The following is a 22,688-nucleotide window of genomic DNA, read 5'->3' on the forward strand; positions in this document are numbered from 1 at the left end:
AGCAATAATATAACTTGAAAGCATGAAGAAAAGGAGAATGGCAAGCTGAATGGCATTATATAATTCATTGGCATTGTTGGCAACCAAAGTTGATATTGTGGCACTGCTATTTTGTGCTTCACAGAAACATGATATCCAGCTCTAACTGATGCCCTAGAAACTGGGAGCTTGTTTCACTCAGATCCTTTTGAACACTTCACTCATGTATTATATTTCCTGGGTTTGCAACAGTGAACAATGGACAGGTCGCTGTTGTTGATTTTTACAAAACTAGCATTTTTTTTCTGATGTAGAAGTCTCTTTTTGGGCTTACTTCTAACTTACTTATTTTTTCTCTAATGTATAGGTATGATCTAATATTTTACCCCAGGAATAATGTTTTCACAGGCGGTCACTAAAATCAATGCATCCCAAAAAATTACCACTGGAAAGGAAACAAAAAGATTTAACGTGTTAAGATTTGCTGATGTGGGGGCAGAAGTTTTACACTACCTTATTCTTTTCAGCTGGTATAAATCAGCTGCATTCAACACAGTTGCCTACTAAAGTAGAGCAGTAGAATGAAGCAAGTATCAATTTCTGACAGGGTAGAAAAATAGGAACTTTGTGCTAGGAACTGGCTTACACATTCGTTTTTCTGTAATACGCACAGACATGTTAATGGTGTGTTTTAAAGGGTGCTTTTTCTGTTTTGGCACTGAAGAGAAGCATACTCACCAGAGGCCCAGGAGGACCATCCTGACCTGGTGCTCCAGGTAGACCTTGTTCTCCCTAGAGAAAATATAAAATTAGCTTTACTGGAGAATATACAACAAATGCAACATTTAAAATATTTTATGCTCAGTTTACTCACCACAGGGCCAGGAATGCCCCGGAGACCTTCAGGGCCAGGTTTTCCTGCTGGTCCCTGAGGACCAACTGGACCTGTCTTTCCAGGAGCTCCTTCTGCACCAGGTTCACCCTAGAAAGAAAGAAGAGGTCAAAAGAGAATAGTTGACTAAGCAGCTGTAAAGTGAAAGTTATTCCAAAGTGAAAGTATGGCAGCTGTAAAGTGAAAGTTATTCCAAAACAGTTCTAGAATGTTTTACTAAATGAAACAATGACAGCTTCATATAAGCCACAGGGTGCCAGCAAAGCATGCTTATCCTCATTTTTCACAGGGGTGAGTTAAGTTGGGCCTGCAGTATTGAGAGTCCACTACGTAATCTGTTATATAGTCTGTAACTGCTATTAATTTTGGATCTTAATTTGGATTTTACCATTTACCTGTTGCTATTTTGATAAGTTTCACACACTCAGTGACTAATAAGCAACTTACTTTTAATTTATAAATAGTTTATTTTTTCATGTCTCTTAAAATATAATTGCATATATTACCTTTGCACCTTTTTCACCTTGTCTGCCTTCAGCTCCAGTTGCTCCAGGAGGTCCCTGTGAAAAAGGAACACCAAGCTCATAATCTCAGTTCTCTAAAATATTTCCACAGTGGAAAAAAAATCTGAAAGTGTCATTATAAGCATTATTAAGTAATAACTACTTTAAAAATTACATTTGTTTCTTTACATTTTATTCACAGAATGAAAATTCTGTTCTGTCATATCAGCTCTTTTTTCCTTCATAAAATTTTTGGGGATCTTATAGGATCTAAAAGAACATGCATTACTTAACACCTCTGACAGGATAAGGTTAAAAACAAAGATATCCTTTGGAAAAAATAAAAACAGAAAATAAAAGTAAAATATTTATTTACATTTACAGTAAGAGTTTTAGACTCCCTTCTCATTGTAATATTTCTATTCATTGATTCCAAAGATCTGTCATTATATACAATGCCAAGAATGGCACATACTTTATTCTCTAAGTGAGGGATTGGCCTTTTAATTAAAAATCGGTACATGCCTCAATATTATCCAATAAATATGAAAGAGAAAAAAAAATAATCAGATGACTAATGGCCATTAGGATGAAATAAAGATGTTAACTACAAAGAACTCTCAGTAGTGGGTTTCCTGCTATTGCTCTACAAAAGCTCTGCTTAACTAAGAAGGGAGAACATGGTACTGAAGGATGATATAGAAATGGAATAAGGTTCAGATGAAGGCCATAAGACAGGGCTTGCAATAGTCCAGCATCACTCTGACTACCTGTTGCTGACATCACCCATCCTTCATCTCTTAAGGTTTCAATATACTGAAAAAGCTAATTCTTGCCAACTGATGAGCAGCTTAAAGCAAAAAGAAAGTTATCAAATATGAGGTGATTTTCTGAATCTATAAACTAACAACCTAAAAGTCATCTATTCATTAATTTAACAGTCTGTAATACAGAAAAAAAATGTCCTAAGAAATAGCAATTAAAAAAAAGCCAGTAATTGTCATTGACTTCTTTTTACTTTATAGCAATAGGTGAAAAAAATACAGTAAAATAAATCACAACACATTCTTAATTTTACGGTATCCTTTGTGATCTAAAATCTCACTTTGATTTTACAGCAATTTTTTTATATGACAGCTGAATTTTCTCCATACTTTTTACAGCCTGATATATTTAATTGTCCACTATTATTGAACATATACCTTGAACACAATTCCAACAGATTTAATTTAATTCTGGAAAACTTACATTCATTTTACAAGTATTTACATAAAAGTATATTAAAATAATTCATTTGATTATAATACTAAGCTTTCTCTATGGTGGAACTGAACATCTGCAGTATTGTATTAACCTTTTTGGCCAACAGGGGTAGTTCAAGTTTTCCATCAAAGATAATGCAAAATGAACCGAATTACCCACAGTGGACTCTGGTCATTTGATGTGGCTCTCAACAGATTGTTCTCCTTGGTACTTATAAAGAGTACAGGTAATAAAGGACTTAGTTTTACCTCTTTGGAATACAGAGAAGTTAAAAATACCTGAACATTGTGAACCACTTGCTGATTCTTTTTGACAGGAAGAACAATTTACATGAATAGTGTATCAGTAATAATCTCTGATGCATATACTCCTTTGCACAGCTTGTAACTGTTTGAGTGGATCACAATTTGCAGTGATAAGAAGAAAAATTATTGGCAGCTACATAAATAAACTCAGGAATGTTTTAGAAATAGGATGGATTTTTTATACACGAATTAATTTATGTGTTCATGCTCTTTACTGCTCTCCTTTCATTCAGTTTGGTGTGTCAGTTACAATCTACCTTAGCTAAGAAACTAAATATGTTTGTGTGGTAGTTTGTATTTGAGAAATATGATCTCTTAATAATCCACAAATGCAGCTGCATTTGAAGTAGCAGATCTAAAAATCCTGTGATCACTAAATTAAAAATACAGTGAATCAAGATTGCTAAACAAAGAGGGTACATTCATTACTAAACAGTGCCAGTGCTGCACTATGAGTAAAGCAGCCCAATGAACTGTGCCTTCTAACAGGGTGTAATGGCTGGCATGGCACAGATGTTGTTTCTACACTGAAAGACTGCTAATTGCTATTTAACTTGCCTTCCTCCACTTGAATTTTTGGAGTGTCTAATAAATTTTAACTGACAGAAGATCTCAATATCAGTAATTTATAATAATGCATGGCTCACCAGTCTAGCTGCCATGGTAACTGTTAAGATTGCTACACTACAGTTTGGACGTGTTGCCTTATGCAGAACTGAAAAGACAAAAGAACTCATGCAGAATGAAATACGTCCTCAATTTTTCTTACATTAAACTGTTGGATATTTTGTTTGTTCTTCCATATTTAAGATTTTCATTAAAATATTTTTATCTGTTGTCTATATCTACTGGCCATCTGACTAAAACCATGATTTCCAATACAGTAAACCATGGAATATTATAACCAAAATGGAATAAAATCTTCATAGTAATACTTTTTTTTTTTTTTTTTTTCCCAAATCATTCAACATTGTATATAAAAGGAATTAACCAAATAACACTCTGCTTTTCAAATTGTAGAAGTTGGCTATGTTGTGGAGAATTGAAACCTGTTCTTATATTGAAAGCAGGCACTATATACTCCAGTTTAGAACAAAAGTGTATCTGAGACTTGTTTAAATTCTAACATTTTTAGCATAATATATAGACCCTTAAATGTATGTGATCTAGACACCTAATTGACTTTAATGCAAGCAGCAGAAAACACAGCTGAATGACCTAACACACTGAAGGGCTATGTTTATTTGCACCATAGCTATTTCAGTGTATACAGCCTTATCAGCAAGTATTTTTTTTTTTTTTAATTTGGTACAGCAGTGATCATTTCAGAAGTCATAAACTTTAAAATATTACGAGTTAGTTAAAATTCAGTAATATCTGTAATCACTAATGGACTTTATCAATGACTGTCATAGGGTTTGCTGCTTCTAGATTATGTTTTTGGAATTTGAATATATATACTTGAACTAGGTCTTCATCTGAATATGGAACTTTGTTCTGAAGATACACTGATCTGTCCCTTATAAAACTGAAAGCATTTATGGTAATAGAATTTTCTGAAAAGCAGTCATAGAAATATTTTTTAGGAGGAGCTATTGATAGGTCTGAAAAAGTAACGTATTCATTACAGTACACATTTGTGGATGCTCTAATGATCCATTTTTGTGTCAGCCACAGACTTTAAACTTTTCTTTTGATTAAGACCTAACCTGAGTGCTCAGTAGCATGCTAGGGAATTTTATCTCTTCAGAGGTAAACATGAAGGAACATGCTCTCTGACACGTAGCTCCAAAATTTTATTAAAAGAATTCACCACGCTGCTTGTCCATTAGACCCTTGCACAATTTCGGAGCAAAGCTCCTGCTGTTATGTCAAAGCCTTTAGAGCATCACAGTAAAAGTTATTTGCTTATTCACATCAATAACTTGGAAGAAATAGTTTCTTATTGGCCTTCACTTGATAGTTGAACGTCACTGTAACTATACAGCTGAGAGTCTCATAGATACATTGGGAAAAGCTTTTAAGTCCTGTGCTAGAAGTTAATTCTGATAGAAAGCTAGGGGAACCTCTTTGGAACCTGCAATATTAGATGCAGGCAGCTCATAACTTTGGAAACTGGCAATAAGCATAATTTTCAAAGATTGGCCAGTGAAACTGAGTTCAAATCTGATCCAAAATACATGGGAAGATGGGAATGAAAATGAATGGCAATAAATAAGGAGATCATACAGTTGAGGCACTCGAAGAGCTACACTTACAAGTTTGAATCCTGATCACTGTCAGCTTGTCATTTTGGAGACAGAAAAACAAAGATACAAAAAAATAGGTGGCATGTTGCTTTGCAGTAATATTTCCAGAACTGCACCTTCAATAATATCAATCTTACTACTGAAATGGTGCATCTGGATGAAATGACACTTCCTGGGGCTTTTTGTTGAAACTGGTTTTACCATGCAACTGATGAAAGCTAACAAAGCACATTTTTTTCCATTCTTTCTGTCAGCAAAGTAACAAGCCTGAAGACCTTTGCTGTATTTCTCTAGTAGAACTTCAATACAATACAGAATCCCTACAAGACCAAATTATTCAGGTACTCAGGTCATATAGAATCTGACTCTATAAACTATTTGCTTCAGTATTCAGGAATTAGATATTTTATGACAATATTTTTTTCTTCACACTATTCATAAACTGGATTTGTATTAAAATGTGTGACATTATATTTGAATTTTTAATTTTTATCTAGCTACAGATAGTAATATATACTACTTATTAGGAATGAGATACTGCCTTTCCATATAATAAAATAGGAAGTTCTAATCTGATGTAGAACAAACATACTAATTGAAATATGGATTGACTGAATATTAGCAGTTCTAGTGATAAGGTTGTTAATGCTACCATAATTTCTTTATAGTATTATAAATGTTTTGTGAGTTTGTAGAGCAAACAGGATACTGTGTAAAATAGATAAAACCAATGAGGCATGTCAGTTCACTTAAGCCCATTACACTGAGCAATCTAACACATTTTGTTAAATAGCTCTCAGCTTAAATTCAATGATGCTCCCATCTTTTATTTTAAAGCATAAAAACAGCATCCAAGCACTCTCTGAAACAGACCTAAAGGGTGGTGCATCTACCTACTACAATTCTGTAAGTATATTATCTACTGTTTTTGATTATCTGTATTTGTAAAGCCCGTAAAACTTCAAAAATTTCAGAAATAATGAAATCTCTTCATAAGCTACGGAAATGTCTCACTGTTGATGTTATAAGTCAAAGGGATGAGAACGATTTTCACTAAGTTGCATTTAAATTATTTCATAGGCTAAAGACACAAAAGCAGTCACTTCCTTTCTTATCCCTGCCAGCAGTCATGTACCCATGGATGATGTGTTATTACTCTCATTGTCACTCACTCCGATTAGTAGGCTAGCAAAAATTCCAGGTTTTTTTTACCCTATCACATACTGAATTCACTTGAGAGAGAAAAGAAGACAAATCATAACTACCGACATTGAATATATTCATTCCTATATATTTTTGTTCTTGAGGCTGATCATAGAAATTCTTCTGAGCTCTTATAAGGAGTTACTGTGAGAGGACTGGCTTTAACTCTACTGAAATAAATGAGAAAAAATAACCAGAATGGCCAGATGTGCTAATCCATTGAATGGGCTGAGTGTGGACGTGGACTCTTCTGCTGTTTTCCAAGTTCAGGCTGCCTGCAGTTGCTAGTTCGAAACTAATGAACACAAGATTTGTCCATTGTCAGTACTTCACTGGTAACTGTACTCTCAACTCTAAAATCTCCAGGTCTGCAGTTGACTTTTTGATCTCAAGCTGTATACATATGACTACACCAAACATACGCTTAGAGTTATTTTCCTCATGATTTGTATTCCAGGACACGCTATATATTTTAACAAATCTATTTTTAACTGAAAGTCCTTTCCAGGACTCATGTTAAAGAGTTTTCTCCGCTGTTTGCATTTTTTTATTTCTCACGTTATTAAAAGAAAACTTCATATATGAAGCATCACAAGGTGGAAAACAGCTGAAATACTCTAAAATATAATATCTTCGAAAGAGAGATGTACTAGAGGCAATGAGAAATGACTTACTCTCTTTCCAGGTGGACCAGGTGGGCCAGCTTCTCCTGAAGGACCAGGTGGACCCTGCAGTGGAAAGCAATAGGCTCAGAGGTAACAATATATAAAATCATTTTCTTTCTTAAATGCAGTGAATATCTACAACATCTCTTTTAATGGACAGAAAATAACTATCATACGGAAGTGATACTTGCTTAATCAGCAAGTCCTTTCTTAGAGTCATCTTTTGCAGTTTTCAACAGATTTTCTACAAAATGCAACTACTCTTTTTTTCTTGCTTAAAACAGAACATTTCATCTCTGGAAGTGTCTGCACAAAGGTAATGTACAGTCTACTGACTAACTCGATTAAGAGTATTTCTTGCTTTCTCAGGTGCTGAAATTGTTACTTTTCCTGTATTTTTTACTAGCTTCTGTAAGTTAGCTTCCCAGTAAGTCACCTTCTATTGAAAATATTCTGCATTGACAGCCATTTGTCTCCCCCACATAGGTATGCTGTGATACCCTTTGAAATATTTCAGGTCTACTGAACAGCTTGATAAGTTCTTCTTCGTGAGCATAACATTCTAAAAGTACTTACTGTGAAGTTAGATATACAGATGCTCATCCTGAACTTTTCAATTTAAACTCTGGTTTATTACTTAGTTCTAACCATATGTTGAATTACTAGCATTTTTCTTTCACATTGTACTGTATAAAATATTTTCCTGATAGTCAGAAATTCCAGGGCTGTAAACAGAGTTTCCAAAAAGGAAGACCTAGCTTTTTGCAGTAAAAAATTAAATTCACGATGCTTCAATGTAGGAATCTCCAGAATGCTAAGAGCACTGATTAATATTGTTTATGTAACTCTTAGACTTCACATGAAATACAGTGGAAACTCCAAGATTAAGATTCACTTCATAAAGTGAGCTAATGAAGACAATTTGTCTTCAGCATTACTTTTTGTATACTAAGAGCTGCTCTCATTTTAATGCATCTCAGCATTAAAACAAACTATTTCTCCTTCTTTTGGTTGTATCTATTTTATAGGTAAGTCTAATTCTACAAGGAAATAAAGAGATTTTTCAGTACAATATAAAAAGAATCTGTTGAGAAAACATTTGTTAGAGTATGAATCCATAGAAAACACTGATTCAGCTAAAAGCACTTTCTCAGCACAGGAGAAAATGTAGCCAAAAGAAAATGACAGAAACAACTCACAGGTTGACCAGGATCACCGTCTTCGCCCTTCTCTCCACCAACACCATCTTGACCCTACAGAAATCATGTGAAAATAAACAAAAGATACAAATTCAGAAAAATTCAGTAACTTTGTTTCAAAGATGAATACAAGAACACTAGTTTTCTGAAGAGAATTTTCCTACAATCATTTTCAAAACTTTTTAAAGATTTCTAATTTTTTTTTTTGTAGGATTGAAGAAATATATGAATAGCCGAAGCAATAAATCTAACAGGAAAGACCTCCTTTCCAAACCAAGAAGAGATGGCAGTAACTGCAAGTGAATGCAGACCAAATCCAGGACCTAAAGCTGCTTTTCAAATATACTTACAGCTGGACCGGGCTCTCCAGGGGGACCAGGATCTCCAGGAAAACCAACCGGACCCTAGGTAAATCAGGAAAAAAACAAGGAAGATGTCATGCACAGAGAAGCAGGTAACAGTCATCAGAAATATTTTGTTAAGAATATGATAAATTTAGTTCCAGTGTACAGTTTAATCTGTAGTTCTATATGTAGCACAGTTTCAGCAATGTTATGCTGTGCTTTCTGTTAAAATTATTAATATTACTTACTGGGTTACCCTTAGGCCCATCATCACCTGGAGGTCCTTTAGCACCTGGTGGTCCAGCTGCTCCAGGTGGACCAGCCTCACCTTTTTCTCCCCTTTCACCTTTTGGACCCTGTAGGAAACACATGAACAAAAAAATATTGTCTGAGAATTGAATGGCTAAAGAAAGATTACAGTGGTGAAACTGTTTTTCAGATCTGGGCAATGTTATTCCTCATTAAATGTTGGTATGTGAATGGGATATTAGGCCCTCAGCCTCAGATTCGAAAACTTCTTAATCTCAGGTCTGAGTGCAAACATCTGCAACCAGATGTGAGTCTGAACCTATTTTGCATCAATGAATTGCTTCCGTAGAGAAAAAATACGCATATCAAAGCTAGTACTCTTTTAAGGAAGTCTTCACAACTTTGTCACATCTTACTACAAGATGTGGCTATAGTTATAAGGAAACAAATTGCATTTCAATAGTGTAAGAAAGGTCTTCACTGAAAATTTAAACACAAAAACACAAGTAATCTCATTAAATGTTTCTTAAAGTAAGCACTACCTTATGTTTTTGTTTATTGTGATACAGGTTAATAAGACAAAACCAAAAGACTCACAGATGTTCCAGATTCTCCAGGAGGTCCAGGGTTACCAGCTTCTCCAGGTTCACCCTATACATGTGTGAGGATAAACTGATGAGTCATTAGGTAGACATTAGATATTTGTATGAATTTGCTTCTGTTATTACATATTTTTTTTGCATGCTTATTCATGATAACAGCTTACAGGAGTTGTCTCTTACTGACTCTACCTAAAGGCAATTGGGACACGTGTTTCTGCAGAAGTGGAATCTGAAATTTTAGAAACAATTTTTCAAACTAAGCTTCTGATGAGAAGGGAGACTGACTTTCCCTTCAGGCTTTGGAAGATATTCCCCTTTATTATCCCATATATTGCAAATTTCCTGTTTGTCTTTTTCCTTTCTAGGCACAGAAAAGTCAAAGAAGTACGCATGTGTGTATATATATATATATATATATATATATATTTCTCTATAACATGTATTTTTGGCTGGAGGCAAATCCCTACAAATATGATAATACTGATTTGAAATTAATTTTAATAAAGCAGAAACATTATTGCTAGAGCTACTGTTAAAATAAATAATTATACAAAGAAAAACATAAAATAATAACATAATAGCATAAAGTTAGTAAAACTTTGATCACTGGTCACAAAGGAATATGTTATGTATTTACTGGTGATGGAAATTATGTAATATATCAGATGGCTTTGAGAAGAACACAATACAAAGAAAATCTATACAAAATCTATTTATATCTCTATATAAATATATAAATATATATATATAAATATCTCTCTCTATAAATATATATAAAGATGATATTCAAGGTAGTAGAGATACTCTATCTAGCAGAGTCTGCAGTGTAGACCAAATTCAGTACAGCCCTTCAGTAGAGGGTGTTCATTGCAGGACTAATTGAGAGACTTAAGAGCACTGATTGTGTCAGGTCTTGCCTGACAAGCACCCCTGCCAGTATGAATCCCTTTTACGCTTCTCAGAGAGTAAGTTCATTTCTGCCTTCCTGACAAAAGATTTTTAAATTTATGATTCACATTTGATTTGAAAGCAACTCTTTTACTCTTTCCTTTGAAAAACTCATCTTCATTTTATGATATCTTGCAATGAGAGAAAAGATGGGCTTTTTCTGACTTACTGACCTACACAGTCAGTCAACACCTGTGGAGAACACAGATCCTAGGATCTCAGGGATCCCTGCTATAGCACACATGTTGAAATTGGCAGATGGAGGCAGCCCACATGAACTCACTGCACAGTAAAACCACAATAAACAGCAATGTGGAAGAAAGCAAATGTAGAATGGCAAGGAAATGTCAAGATGTTCTCCTCAAAGGACACGTGTGGAAGAGGCACTTGTGTAAGATGAGATCAGTTACAGTTTAATCTGACATTAATCCTTTAAAATCATATACTGCTTTATAATACAGATATGACTCTTCCCACATGCAGTCCTTGCTTTTTTCACATACTGTTTTTTATGTTACAACTTTTAAGTATTATAAAAGTTTGCAACTGCTACAGACAGCTGGCAAGGGAATTAAACAATGTTTTGATAGACAAGATTGTAGCTGATTTATTTACAGAATATATATTTATGATTATCAAAAAATTTGTCTTTCATTGCCTTTTTGATAAGGGTAGTATTAATTCAGATTCTACTTCATCTCCTCCATAGGAAATATTTCACGTTCAGTTGGGAAATAGATTTTATGATCTAACAGATATATTCCACCTCTGGATTTCTTTTTCATTTATTTTTGTCATCAGGCCAGATCATTTAAATGTTAGTGCTGTCCTCTGACAGAATTTCAGCAGCAGTGTCTTTAGTAGAAATTCTCAACTACAAAGCATCATGTCATTTCACAGAAAGGTTTAGTTTTAAAAACTCCCTTGTATTATGTGAGCAGAATGATTTATATCAAGCTAAGGACAGTAGTTTAAAAAAAATTTATTATTATAATTTCTAGAAAGCTGTCCATTGAAAGCACAGAGACACAGTAGATGGAAAGCTGCCATCTTTCAGTTAATTTCTGGAAAACAGCTATTGATTTTCTAAAAATGAACACCCTTGTATCTGACTGAGTTGTGAAGAAGTTTTGGTTACTCTTTTATTCCTTTTTGCCACCCTCACAAAATAAATAATAACAAAAAAATAATGATAATAAGAGAAGCGTGGCTTTAGGAGACAATCTTTTGTCACATAGGTATATGCATGTGTAACTGTTCCGTGTATTAGGGATCTGTGGAGAGGTAAATTTAATCAAGAAAGAAATTCTATAGATGTGTTATATTTTTTGGAAGGGCTTACAAGCAAATTGGAGGGTAGGGAAGGAAGGAAGGAAGGAAGGAAAGAGTCAGTAGGTCATGCAAAAATATTAAAACTAAGATGTTGCAAGGATAGACATTCAGGTTACATAAATTGTCACAACCATCTTAATTATCTTAATGACTGAACAGATATGTGTGTATGTACAAATGAAAGTGGGAGAGGTTTGTAAGAAGACAGAGTACCCAACACAGTTATCACAGATTAACTTCAACACTGTAAGTCTGAGCTTATTTTTATTAGGTTTTGTCAAAGAGAAGCACAGCACTAATGTTACTTTTTCTGTTTTCTCTGTCTGTTACAAGCTCTTAATCTACAATTTTTTAGTGAAATTAAGTGGAAAGAAGCAATCAATATGCATACATATTTTTTTTTTTTCAAAGAGTAATTTTGTTTTCAACTCTACACATCTAAGGCCCAGTTTTGAAAGTTTTGAGCAATTTACTGGAGATTTAGAATATCAGCACATAAGGCCTTTGATATCAAATGGTCAACATGAGCTGGTATTTTTTCTATTTCTCATTTTTCTAAAGCAAAAGCTGAAAAAAGAAAATAAATCTTAGGGTGAAAGCTGGTTTTAACTGGTTTTGGTTGAGTGTAAGAGTGTAAGTCACAAGACTTCTAGACTATTCTATGGATACAGGCATTTATAATGCAAGGCTACATGCACATTTGTACTGTTTCTGAACATTCAGAATTTTGTATGGACAACAGAGGAACCAACAAGATAGTTAAACATACATTACACTACATGTGACAAAAATTGTTGGTAATTTTGTCAAATATCAAAATATCTCCTTCTAATTCATCCATTCAAATACGAAAATGAGCAAATATATTTTGCTACTCAACAGTGACACAGAATGCCAAAATATTTTTTCCACATTCTACTGTCAACACTGCATAGTGTTATCTACAGCATAGCTCTTTCCTGGAAGGGATGCAGAGGCCAAAGCATACTGACATAATAGGAAAAGCACTGGGAAAAAAAGTATGCGGGAAGAGGAAGAATAGGTATGTTTTGTTTAGAAGCCTGAACAGTCCTCCTATTGTGGGAACACCATGTGATATGAATGACTCATAAAAACAAAATCCTCCTGACAAAACAACTCTTTTATTATTTCTAAATTTGCAGAACTCATTAAATGGACCTCAAATTAAAAAGGAAGGTGTCCTAACTAGGAAGAGATATCAGTCACATGATAAAATTTAAGAAGGGGGGGAAGTAATTAGAAGAAATAAAATCTCCAAAATAATGTACTGGGAAGCTTCTCTGTATGAACACAGACAATGCAGGAAATAAGCAAGAGGAAATTAAAATGACAAGCAGTGATACACTGTCTGAATTATCATGTTCTCAAATTAAATTTAGTGGTCTGCTTGTGGGGATTCTAAATCACATGGAAGAATAGCAGGGAGGAGAAGAGTAAGGAGTTGTCAAGTCAGTGTCTTTACAGAATGACTGGAATGTAATTAGAATGACTGGAATATAATTTGACTGTGAAACAATAACAATTAAAGATGTGATTGAAACCTACGTCCAAATTCCTACTGACTTTAATAGAACACTATATTACACAAGATTGTTTTTAAAGTAGCAAGTTTCACTCCTGGATGTAATGTTCCCACAATAAACATTTTTTCCCAGTACTGCAGTGGACACTGAATAATTTTTGTTTGCACAGAGCTTTTTTTTTTTTTTTTTTTGCCTGTATTTCACTGATATACAGACTTTTTTTCCATTAGATCAACTTATGTCCCATCTCTACCAGTGCTTGCAATAAAGCACATTTTTGATACTCTTTCCTGAGGGAATAACAAATCCTGCAGCTCTTTAAGTTGTAAAGCACTCTTTTAAAGGTAGGCTGGAAGAACAATTTCACAAGCTTGGGAATTAGAGACAACACACAGTTAATAATGCAGACAAGCAGGAGGGCATAATATTTATTCCCTTTCATGCAATTACTAGTAAAAAAGATAGAAGACATAAGAATGCCATTTCTACTGGGCGATAGTCATTTTAATGAAAAAGCTGGACAATTTTAGTGTAGATACGAATAATACAGAATGTTATCATGTGAAATATCTTTTGTTATCACAGAAGAATGAAAAGTTTCTACAACAAACTGCAGATTTTCATGATTTTTAGTATTAGTCATAAAAAGGATCCTGAAAAAATAATGACAATTACCTTATCTTATGAAAAGAAAGAATACCTTTCTATGAAGCAGAATCACATGCTTCTGGACAGTAATTGAGAAAAGGATCATGAAATGATTTTTATTAACTTGATACTTATGTCATTCTTTCTAAATTCATAGATCTGATAAATTGGTATGTAAAATTACAGTATTGGTACACTGTGTCAAACAGTGTGAAGATAAATGAAAGGTAGCAGAATTTAAGACTTCTGAAGTAAAGAATTTCAGTGATGGTGTACGAGGAAGATGAGAAAGTACCTGTGCATTTAATTATCTGATGGACAGAAAGAAAAGGTAAGACTTGCTTCACAATCTGAAATGTTACCAATACTTGGAAGAAATACCATATATTTTTCCAGAATTGACAACTGTTAATATTGGCATTTCCAGGAATGTCATTTCTAGGATTCATTGACATGAATTTTATTGAATGTATACGATATGCTGTGGGAAATATTTAAATGCTCAGGATCAATCTACATAGTTTTTCAACAAATTACCTATACGGGAGACTGTATATGTTTCCATTTTTTTCCCTCCCCTTATATAGCTTTCAAAATCTGCTTTCCAAATGCCTGACCCAGATTTAAAGAAAAAAAATTATATTTAATCTGTAGCATTACAAAGAAATGCTTTATGGTTTCACCCAGGATGGGGCTGAAATTTGTTGTCTAAATTGTTAAAATAAATATGAAAGTAGTAATTTCAAGAGAATCTCTTTTGAATTTTGTGTTTGCTCTGCATTTTAAAATAGTTTACTCTGGTGATTCGAACACATAACAAAATAAAACAAAGAAAAAGAATAAAAAAGTTATTTTGCAACTTTCTTAGGTTAAGATACAGATTTTTTTTTTAAAATAAAAACATATCTGCTAGCAAATTTTCTGAATAAAGAACTAAAAATAGCAATGAAAATAATTTTGACTAACAAGTATCAGTCCTAAGTCAAGTTTTCAACAACGATAAATCATTCTCTGGCCTTTGACTTTATTGGAATTGTATATATTTATATGAGAAATAAATATGTATTGATATTTCAGTTCTGTTTCACATCTGACACATTAGTCTACCATTGATACATTAGATAATAGCTTATATTCTTAACATTCCAGATAGAAAGATTTATGGTATTCTAAGGTAAAGCTGTATAAAATGAAATATACTGTTGAATCCAATCATGTTACTGTAAACATCAAACTGTGAAACTGAGGAAATCACTATAGCCTTACTTATTAAGCAATGATAAGGCTTACTCTTCTCCTCGACTCTTTCTCGACTCTTTAATACTTTTGTGATGTAAAATATTAAAGAAAAGAAACAAACGGTAATTCTGCTATTAGAAGTATAATTAGATAGCTTGATCACTATTAATAATTATTAAGTCAATGAAGGCTATTTGGGAACTATAATATATCTGTGTAGCACCAAAGAAGAAACAAAATGTATATTTCAGTTTCAATGTTTTCTCTTTCTAGAAATGATATTTTCAATATTCTCACCTTTTCCCCAACACCTCCAACAGAGCCGATTGAGCCTGGTGGACCTTGAGGACCCTGCGATGATACAAGATGATAGTTATTCCAAATACAGTTATCCCAAATATACTGCTTATTACTGAATTTCAAAAGCAATGTTAAGAGAAAGAAAAGTTCTTACATCAGCTCCATTAGGACCTTGTGGACCTCTTGGACCTGGAGGACCAGGTGGACCCTGTATCAAAAAGACAATTTGGTATATTTAAAAAAAAGGTAAGATAAATAGTTCTTTGTTGTTTGCCAGTTAGAAACAATATCCTCAACCTTTAGAGGAATTTTAGTCTTCAGAGTTCTACAGCAGGGCTGAATTGCTTCCAATGCATGAGTTCAGGAGGGATCCAAGCTATATGGTACCTGAGTTGAAAATGACCTGATTAGGACTCATGAAGACTGGTTTCCTGAATTGCATTTTCCCTGCAGTTTACCTATACACACTTTCTTCTGTGCAAGGGCCCCAGAGTAGCTTATCTGTCTGTTAACAGCCATGTGATGGTACTGCACCATGATGACTACAGATGAACAACAATAAAAAAGGCTGGCAATTGTTGGATGCATGTGCGTTAGGTAGACAGCTTGCATCTCAGTCAGGACCAGCCCAGAAAGCATCACTGCACTTCAACAAATATAGACTCAAGATCACCCAGAGAAACAATGTAAACATAGCAAAATAGTATTAGCCTGCAATTACAATCCCATGGAAAAAAGTGCAACTGATCCTTGATGGTATGGTAACAGTGCCCTGAAGTTGCTATTTCAGAATAGCAGCTCTGAATTCTCCAGTGCAGTAGTCTCTCCTTATTCTTCTTCATTCCTGACTCTTTTTACCTTGTCCCGTCAGACACGCGTAGCTACTTCTAAGTACTTTTTTACATAAATCTTCATCTTAAAGATGAGGAGATGGATTCAGGAAAGCAAAATAAATTCCAGAGATAGCTCACAATACACAAAAAAGTTTCATGGTCAGGTAAAGAATTCAGGAGTAGCTTATCAAATGGTGAGTTTCTGAGAAAAGACAATAATACATGGATAATATTTATTGTGAGAATGACTAGTGGGGAAGAAAACTCACCATTGGGCCCACATCGCCATTTTCACCTTTTTCACCTGGTGGGCCAGGCAAACCCTAAAAATCAAGGAAGAAAAAAAAACCCAAACAACTGTTAGTAGAGTATCTGCAATAATGAGATATAAATCAATATGAAACAATAGAAATCAGATCCACATGTGAAACTTGGGCAGGGGCAGGTGGAGGGGAGAGAGGGCAAGGAAAGGAACAAAACACCAAAATTTAATTACAATAAATAAATCAATACATAAAAGGAGCTTTTCATGTTACAGCAAATGCATATGTAGTCCTGAACTGTTTAAACAAGGTGAGACAGAAAATAATAATAATAATAATTATTATTTATACACAAATGCTATCTAGGGTGGCTGAATTCAGGAACATTGCCATCATTATCCAAACCCCATGTGTGTGTTTGGACAATATGATTTATGACATATATATGTCAACAAAACATGATCGAGGCAGCACAGTGAAGTGGCATGCAAAAATGTCTAAACTACCTCAGTACTGGAAGCTGTAAAACTGCATTAGCAAGGTGTCCAGTGGAGGTAATGAATCCTGCTGAGAGGCACTGCATTGCTTTAATGCAAACTTTCTTACAAAGAAAGTGTCCAAGTTTGTCTAGTAACAAACATCAAGAGAAGGAAAATGAAGATGATGCTAGTACTGATTCTAGTATAATGTTATCCCACCTAGAAACAATATCACTCCTAAGTTGGCATTTCTAAATGCAGGATAAAATTTTGGCTTCTGTATCGTGCAGATTACCCTGAATCTGGAGTCAATAACATTACAATATTGATATTACATTAAGATCTGGTTCCAAGTTTCATCTCCAGTGTTCTGCTATTTTTAATGTATCAGATTATTACTACCAGATTGGAAAACGTAATTTATTGTCTTTGCTACAGAGCTGTATAAAAATTATGAAGTATCAGCGTATCAACACTATATATATTTGTCAGCTGTCCTCCTACTTTGACACAATCTGAACTGTAGAAAGGCTCATCAAAATTCAGAGGTGTATCTTTTCTAAAATAATGTAAGTTTCAATTATCTACTATGGTGAAAACTTGGCTGACATATCAGTGAGTATGGTTATTGTAAAAGCCTATTTACTATTAAATAATCAACTATTAAAAAACACAGTTGTGTTTTTATATAGTCCTTTTGCTTGTTTTAAAAGTTATAATCTCAGACCCTGATTTTGCTAATGTTAATATAAATATTAAATTTAAAGCACAATTTGTACAGTTTGCAGAGGATGTATTTATGAAACTTCAAAGGTAATTAAACATTTTCTTGATATTTCTGTCTTCAAAAATTCTCAAAAGCCATTTACTGAACACTTATTCTAATGCAGAAAATTTCTTACTGATTTAATGATATGGTATTTCATACATCATTGGACATGGCAGTTCCTTTTGGCAAGAAGTAGTGGTTTGTCATTTTATATTTCAATATTTAAGTAAAATTGCCATAAAATGATCATGAGATCGCTTAAATATGCACATAGATTTTCAAATTTTCTTGATTTTCAGCTTGCTTTGTTAGAAAGCCCTTTATTAAGGAAACATAATCTTAAAAGTAATATTTTATATATTAAGGAAATTGACAGTTAATAAGTATTCAAAATTCACCATTATTACCTTTAAAAACAAAATTATTTTTATGTAATATCCACTTTAAGTACTATTACTACAATCTAATTGAAGTAAGTGCAATATACTTACCATGGAATATTAGATACATGAAAGTGAAAGCTCTTAATCCCAGCAGCTCATTGTTGCTATGAGAACTGCATTCCTGAATAAAACAATCTCCTGATTTCTCAGTGACGCTTTATAAGTAGAGGGTAAAACAGTACATGAATTTACCTGTAAGCCAATAGGGCCTGGAGGGCCAGGGAAACCTCGAGGACCTTCATCACCTTTTTGCCCAAACATTCCTTGCTGACCTCTTGGACCTGGCTCCCCATCACCTCCCTATTTGGAAAGAGCAAGAAACAAAAACATCACAGGTCTGAAAACAGAAGAAGCTCTTGTGTTATCACTGGACAAACAACTGGAAGAGGGCTCAGAATTAGCTCTAATGTCATTACAAATGTATATACCAACCTGATGAATGAAATCTGTTAAACAAATGGAACATCAGACTGTGTCCTGGTTTAAAGCAGATCAAGCAATACAAGCCTCACATTAATTTTCCCTGATCACCTATTCTCTTTCATAAACTTCACAAACATTCTAGCTGTTGAATACCTACATATTAGTAATATATGAGTAGCACACAGTCTGACCAATATTTACTCCTAAAAAAATTCATAACTTTTGAAAATAAACCCACAACTTTGTACTACGTGAATTTTAAAAAGACCATCTCTTTTAACTGCATTTAGTGTCAAACTGATTTGAACACTGAGTGATACAAAAAAACCATCAGACAAGTTGTCTGAAAGGATGGTCTCTGTTCACTGCTTATAATATTTCATTTTTAATAATGAAATTTTAATAAATAATAGCAGTACAGCCTCATTTATAATGAACAACTGAATTTAAGGGCACAATGACACAACTGTTATTAGTGATCTGAAATCTGTTCCTGAATAAGTAGCACAAATTACCACGTAGTTCTAAGAACTCTGAAGCATCAAATGATTTTTAGCAACATTGTGATTTGCTCTGAATAAGCTACTTACAGCTATGCCAGGAGCACCAACAGGACCCTGGAGACCTGGTGGACCTGGAGGACCCTGCAACAAGCATTGAAAAGGAAGAGTGAGTACTCTGGCATCTGGAATGAGATAAACAGCAAATATATTTGCATGATCAAATGCTATTGTTTTTACATTTCTCCATGGAGAATGTAATATTATTCATAAGACTTTTCCATTCATAACAAATAAGCAGTTTGTTCAGCTCTTAAAACTCAGATTTGCATGTCCATAATAAACCTTAAACTGGCATTTATTGAAAGTGCTTACATTTGTAATGGTTTCAGAAAATTTAAAATAACTCCTGTGCAAACATGAAGCAAGATAGAAACTTTTTTTTTTTTAATTAAAAATATCAGACCTTTTAATGAGAATTAAGTAATCACCTAACAATTTACCCTTAAATGAAATACTTGTTGACTGGATTAGTTTTATGAAATTGTAAATATTTTATGTTGACAGTACAAAGTTTATTTTGACATCTAATACCTGCATTGTAAGTTCATTTTGAGCACTAGGAGCCACATTCTCTTTGATATTATTCCTCTTTTCAGGAGAATGGGAAAAAAAGTATCTCAGAGGAACTCCTTAATTTTATGTGTTAGTCTTCCAGAACAATAATTTTGTAGGTAACACTGTCCATATTGTAACGTTCTGTTAAACAGATTGATATAATGATGAAATTTAGCCCTGAATCTGGGAATTCAGGACACAAATTTATGATGGTTAAAATGGTATGCTAGGTTGAATCTGGCTTTTTCACCAACTAGACAGGTTAGACTTAAGAAGAAAAGAGCTCAGAAAGCATTACATTCTGCATGGGTTGAATACTAGCCTGTCATTTCTGATGACAAAGAAGTTTTCTGCAGTTTCTGGCTTGAAAAATCTAATTCAGTGCAGAAGTGTGCTTGAATTTGTTTGCATACCTTGCTAAGGCTACAGTTAAAATATTGCACCCTTTATGGGAAAAGGAACTTAAGTCTTGCAAATTATTTCTTTCTTTGGGTTCTATGTGTATCTTAGAACATCTTATTTTCTAGGTAGCTGGAAATTTTAAACAATATTTTTCTTCTCTTTTCTAATAACCTTTTTTTCCTTTTATGGAACAATGGCAAGTATGATGTCAATACAAGAAGCAATGCTCTCTTGACTCTATTGTGAAAAATCTAAATTAAAGCACTCTTAGGAATGCTCTTGTAGATTGGAAGGATTGCCATGAGAAAGGGAAATAGCATGTATGAATTTAAGAACAGTATTGGAATGCCCGTCTTCTACACATTGCAGGATGCCTCTGCTTTTTCCTTCATTTTACAGGGCCCAGAACAAAACTTACATATTTTTAATCTCATTAAAATGTTCATTTTGATGTGACATGTTGTTTGAAAGTACTTTGATATTGACTAATTAAAAATTATTTGGTTCATCCAGATTCCCTTTTCTATTGCATTAACAATAAATTTGTGCTATCCCTAATTGAATATGAAAACATACTATATTTTTTGTTAGGTGTAGTACAGTTAAACTTCAAGCTTAAATTTTTATTAGTTTCAGAAAGGGAACTGAAGATATTTCAAGCTCATCTTAAACAAGAAAAAGGGAGCAATTTTTCCTTGTCAGTGTCCTTGCTGTGATGAGCAAATAACCACTGAGGATTTTATGGGTGTGCAGATACTGTAAAAATCTACCCCTAATGTCCAGTGATTTCAGAACTGCGTACTTACTTTCTCTTCAGAATCTTTCAGAGGTGACTAAAAAGGCCTTTCCTCTGCCCCATATACATCTGTCAGCATGTTGAAAGGAAAGCAGGTTTGAAATAAATTCTGAAATCGTCAGGGTTGAATGAGTGCAACTGAGGGCAAATAGGTTTCAATACATAGGACTCCAAACAGAGTAAAATGCATGCCTTCAAATGAGCAGACTCTAACAGTGGATAGTGTATTTCATGGAAAACATACAGTATTTACTAATGCCTTACACCTTGAGACTGAGAATGTACATGATACATTCTCAAATGATTATACTGCAGACACCTTATTTGTAAAGCAGGTGTGTGAAAATGAGTTCAAATACATTAGTATTCACTATGGAAACAGTGGTCACAGTCTAATGCTCAGTATAACTAGCCAAGCTAAAATGGTCTGAAATAAAAAACTCCAGCATATATTTTTTCTGATTTCTCTGATGAACATCTTGATGAAGAAGAAAGTCAAAGGTAAGAACAGAAAGATATGCATGTGAGTGCGTGCAGAGTTTAAGTGGAACTTGGCCATGACCTGTTTCATATGCTTCCTCTGCTCTCTCCTTTAAATATTTTTCTATTTATAATATTTTTCTATTTATGCAGAGCCCGTAATGTAATGGATCTCTTTAGGGGGACAAAGAGGAGCAGAATACATAACTTTGTACTCCACAGCTGGTTTACCATTGCAAAAATAAATAAACTAAAATTGATTTTCAGTTAACCAAGAAGTCAGTCATTTTGAAAATGATAATTTTAAATGCTTTCATTTGATAAATTAATTTTACCAAGTTAATCAAAACTAAAACAGCTTAGATTATGCAAGAGTAATTTTAGTTCAGGAGCAGGGTTTTCCAAACAGCTTGGTTAGATGTAGGTTTTATGAATAAATGGGTTTTATAATAGAAGTGCTCTCATTCATATGTATAATATTGCATTCCTTGTGTAAATTGGGCATTGCAAGTAGTTTATTATAGCACTTGTGATATGATCTAATGCAATGGGATTGTGAAAAATGCATACTCAGCACTGAAAACTGCAGAAGTCTTTCTTTCTCACATAAATAATTGAAAAAGACAGCCTTATCTTTAGAAATGAACAAAAGTAGAAAACCCTTGCCATTTTCTTGACATTTTATCTCCACATTTTTTTCTATAAAAATGTAATAAAACTAAATTGCTTGAAGTTGTTTACATCTTCCCATAAAATATCATCTGATTTTATGGAAGCCATAAATTTGCTGTGGATTTCATAAGTAATCTACTTTTATGATACTGCATATATAGTTATAACAAGCAGAGTGTTTTCAAGATAGCAAATGTGCTTAGTTGTGAATAATTCTACGTTGTGTTCTGAGTTTTTCTACCTGAAAACCGGTGAATTTTTGGCTAAGAAACAAAACAAAATCCTAATTTGATTCATTTTGAATTTTAAAGTGGGAAAAGCCTGAAGGAGGAAGTGCTTGAACTGCAGCAGTGATTTTGAAATCCAAAACAAGCTCAAATTAAGTTATTAGAAGCCTAATTAGTCCCAAATTCACTACTGTGCCTATTGATGTTTGAAAATCTGTATAAGGCATGGCATGTGGAGTCTTTACTGTTCTGAAATACTGAATAAGTTAAGTTCACTCTCCAATAATTAGATACTCTTTTTAAAAAATTAGCTGTATTA

The 22,688-nt window shown here is 33.8% G+C and overlaps 1 protein-coding gene across 4 annotated transcripts in view; it reads right to left on the reverse strand.

The window, feature by feature from the left end:
- Positions 1-22,688, reverse strand: part of COL11A1 (collagen type XI alpha 1 chain) — a gene marked incomplete at both ends in the record, with an annotated part of 129,619 nt that overhangs the window by 13,740 nt on the left and 93,191 nt on the right. For all 4 annotated transcript variants that reach the window (XM_079535686.1, XM_079535687.1, XM_079535685.1 and 1 more), the window contains 13 exons: positions 718-771; positions 854-961; positions 1,378-1,431; positions 7,069-7,122; positions 8,259-8,312; positions 8,609-8,662; positions 8,851-8,958; positions 9,449-9,502; positions 15,462-15,515; positions 15,619-15,672; positions 16,567-16,620; positions 18,444-18,551; positions 19,265-19,318. In XM_079535686.1, coding sequence (XP_079391812.1) covers positions 718-771; positions 854-961; positions 1,378-1,431; positions 7,069-7,122; positions 8,259-8,312; positions 8,609-8,662; positions 8,851-8,958; positions 9,449-9,502; positions 15,462-15,515; positions 15,619-15,672; positions 16,567-16,620; positions 18,444-18,551; positions 19,265-19,318 — 864 coding nt within the window. The remainder of the gene's footprint in view (positions 1-717; positions 772-853; positions 962-1,377; positions 1,432-7,068; positions 7,123-8,258; positions 8,313-8,608; positions 8,663-8,850; positions 8,959-9,448; positions 9,503-15,461; positions 15,516-15,618; positions 15,673-16,566; positions 16,621-18,443; positions 18,552-19,264; positions 19,319-22,688) is intronic.

The sequence above is a fragment of the Tetrao urogallus genome (genome assembly GCF_951394365.1).
Source record: "Tetrao urogallus genome assembly, chromosome: 5".
NCBI lineage: Eukaryota > Metazoa > Chordata > Aves > Galliformes > Phasianidae > Tetrao > Tetrao urogallus.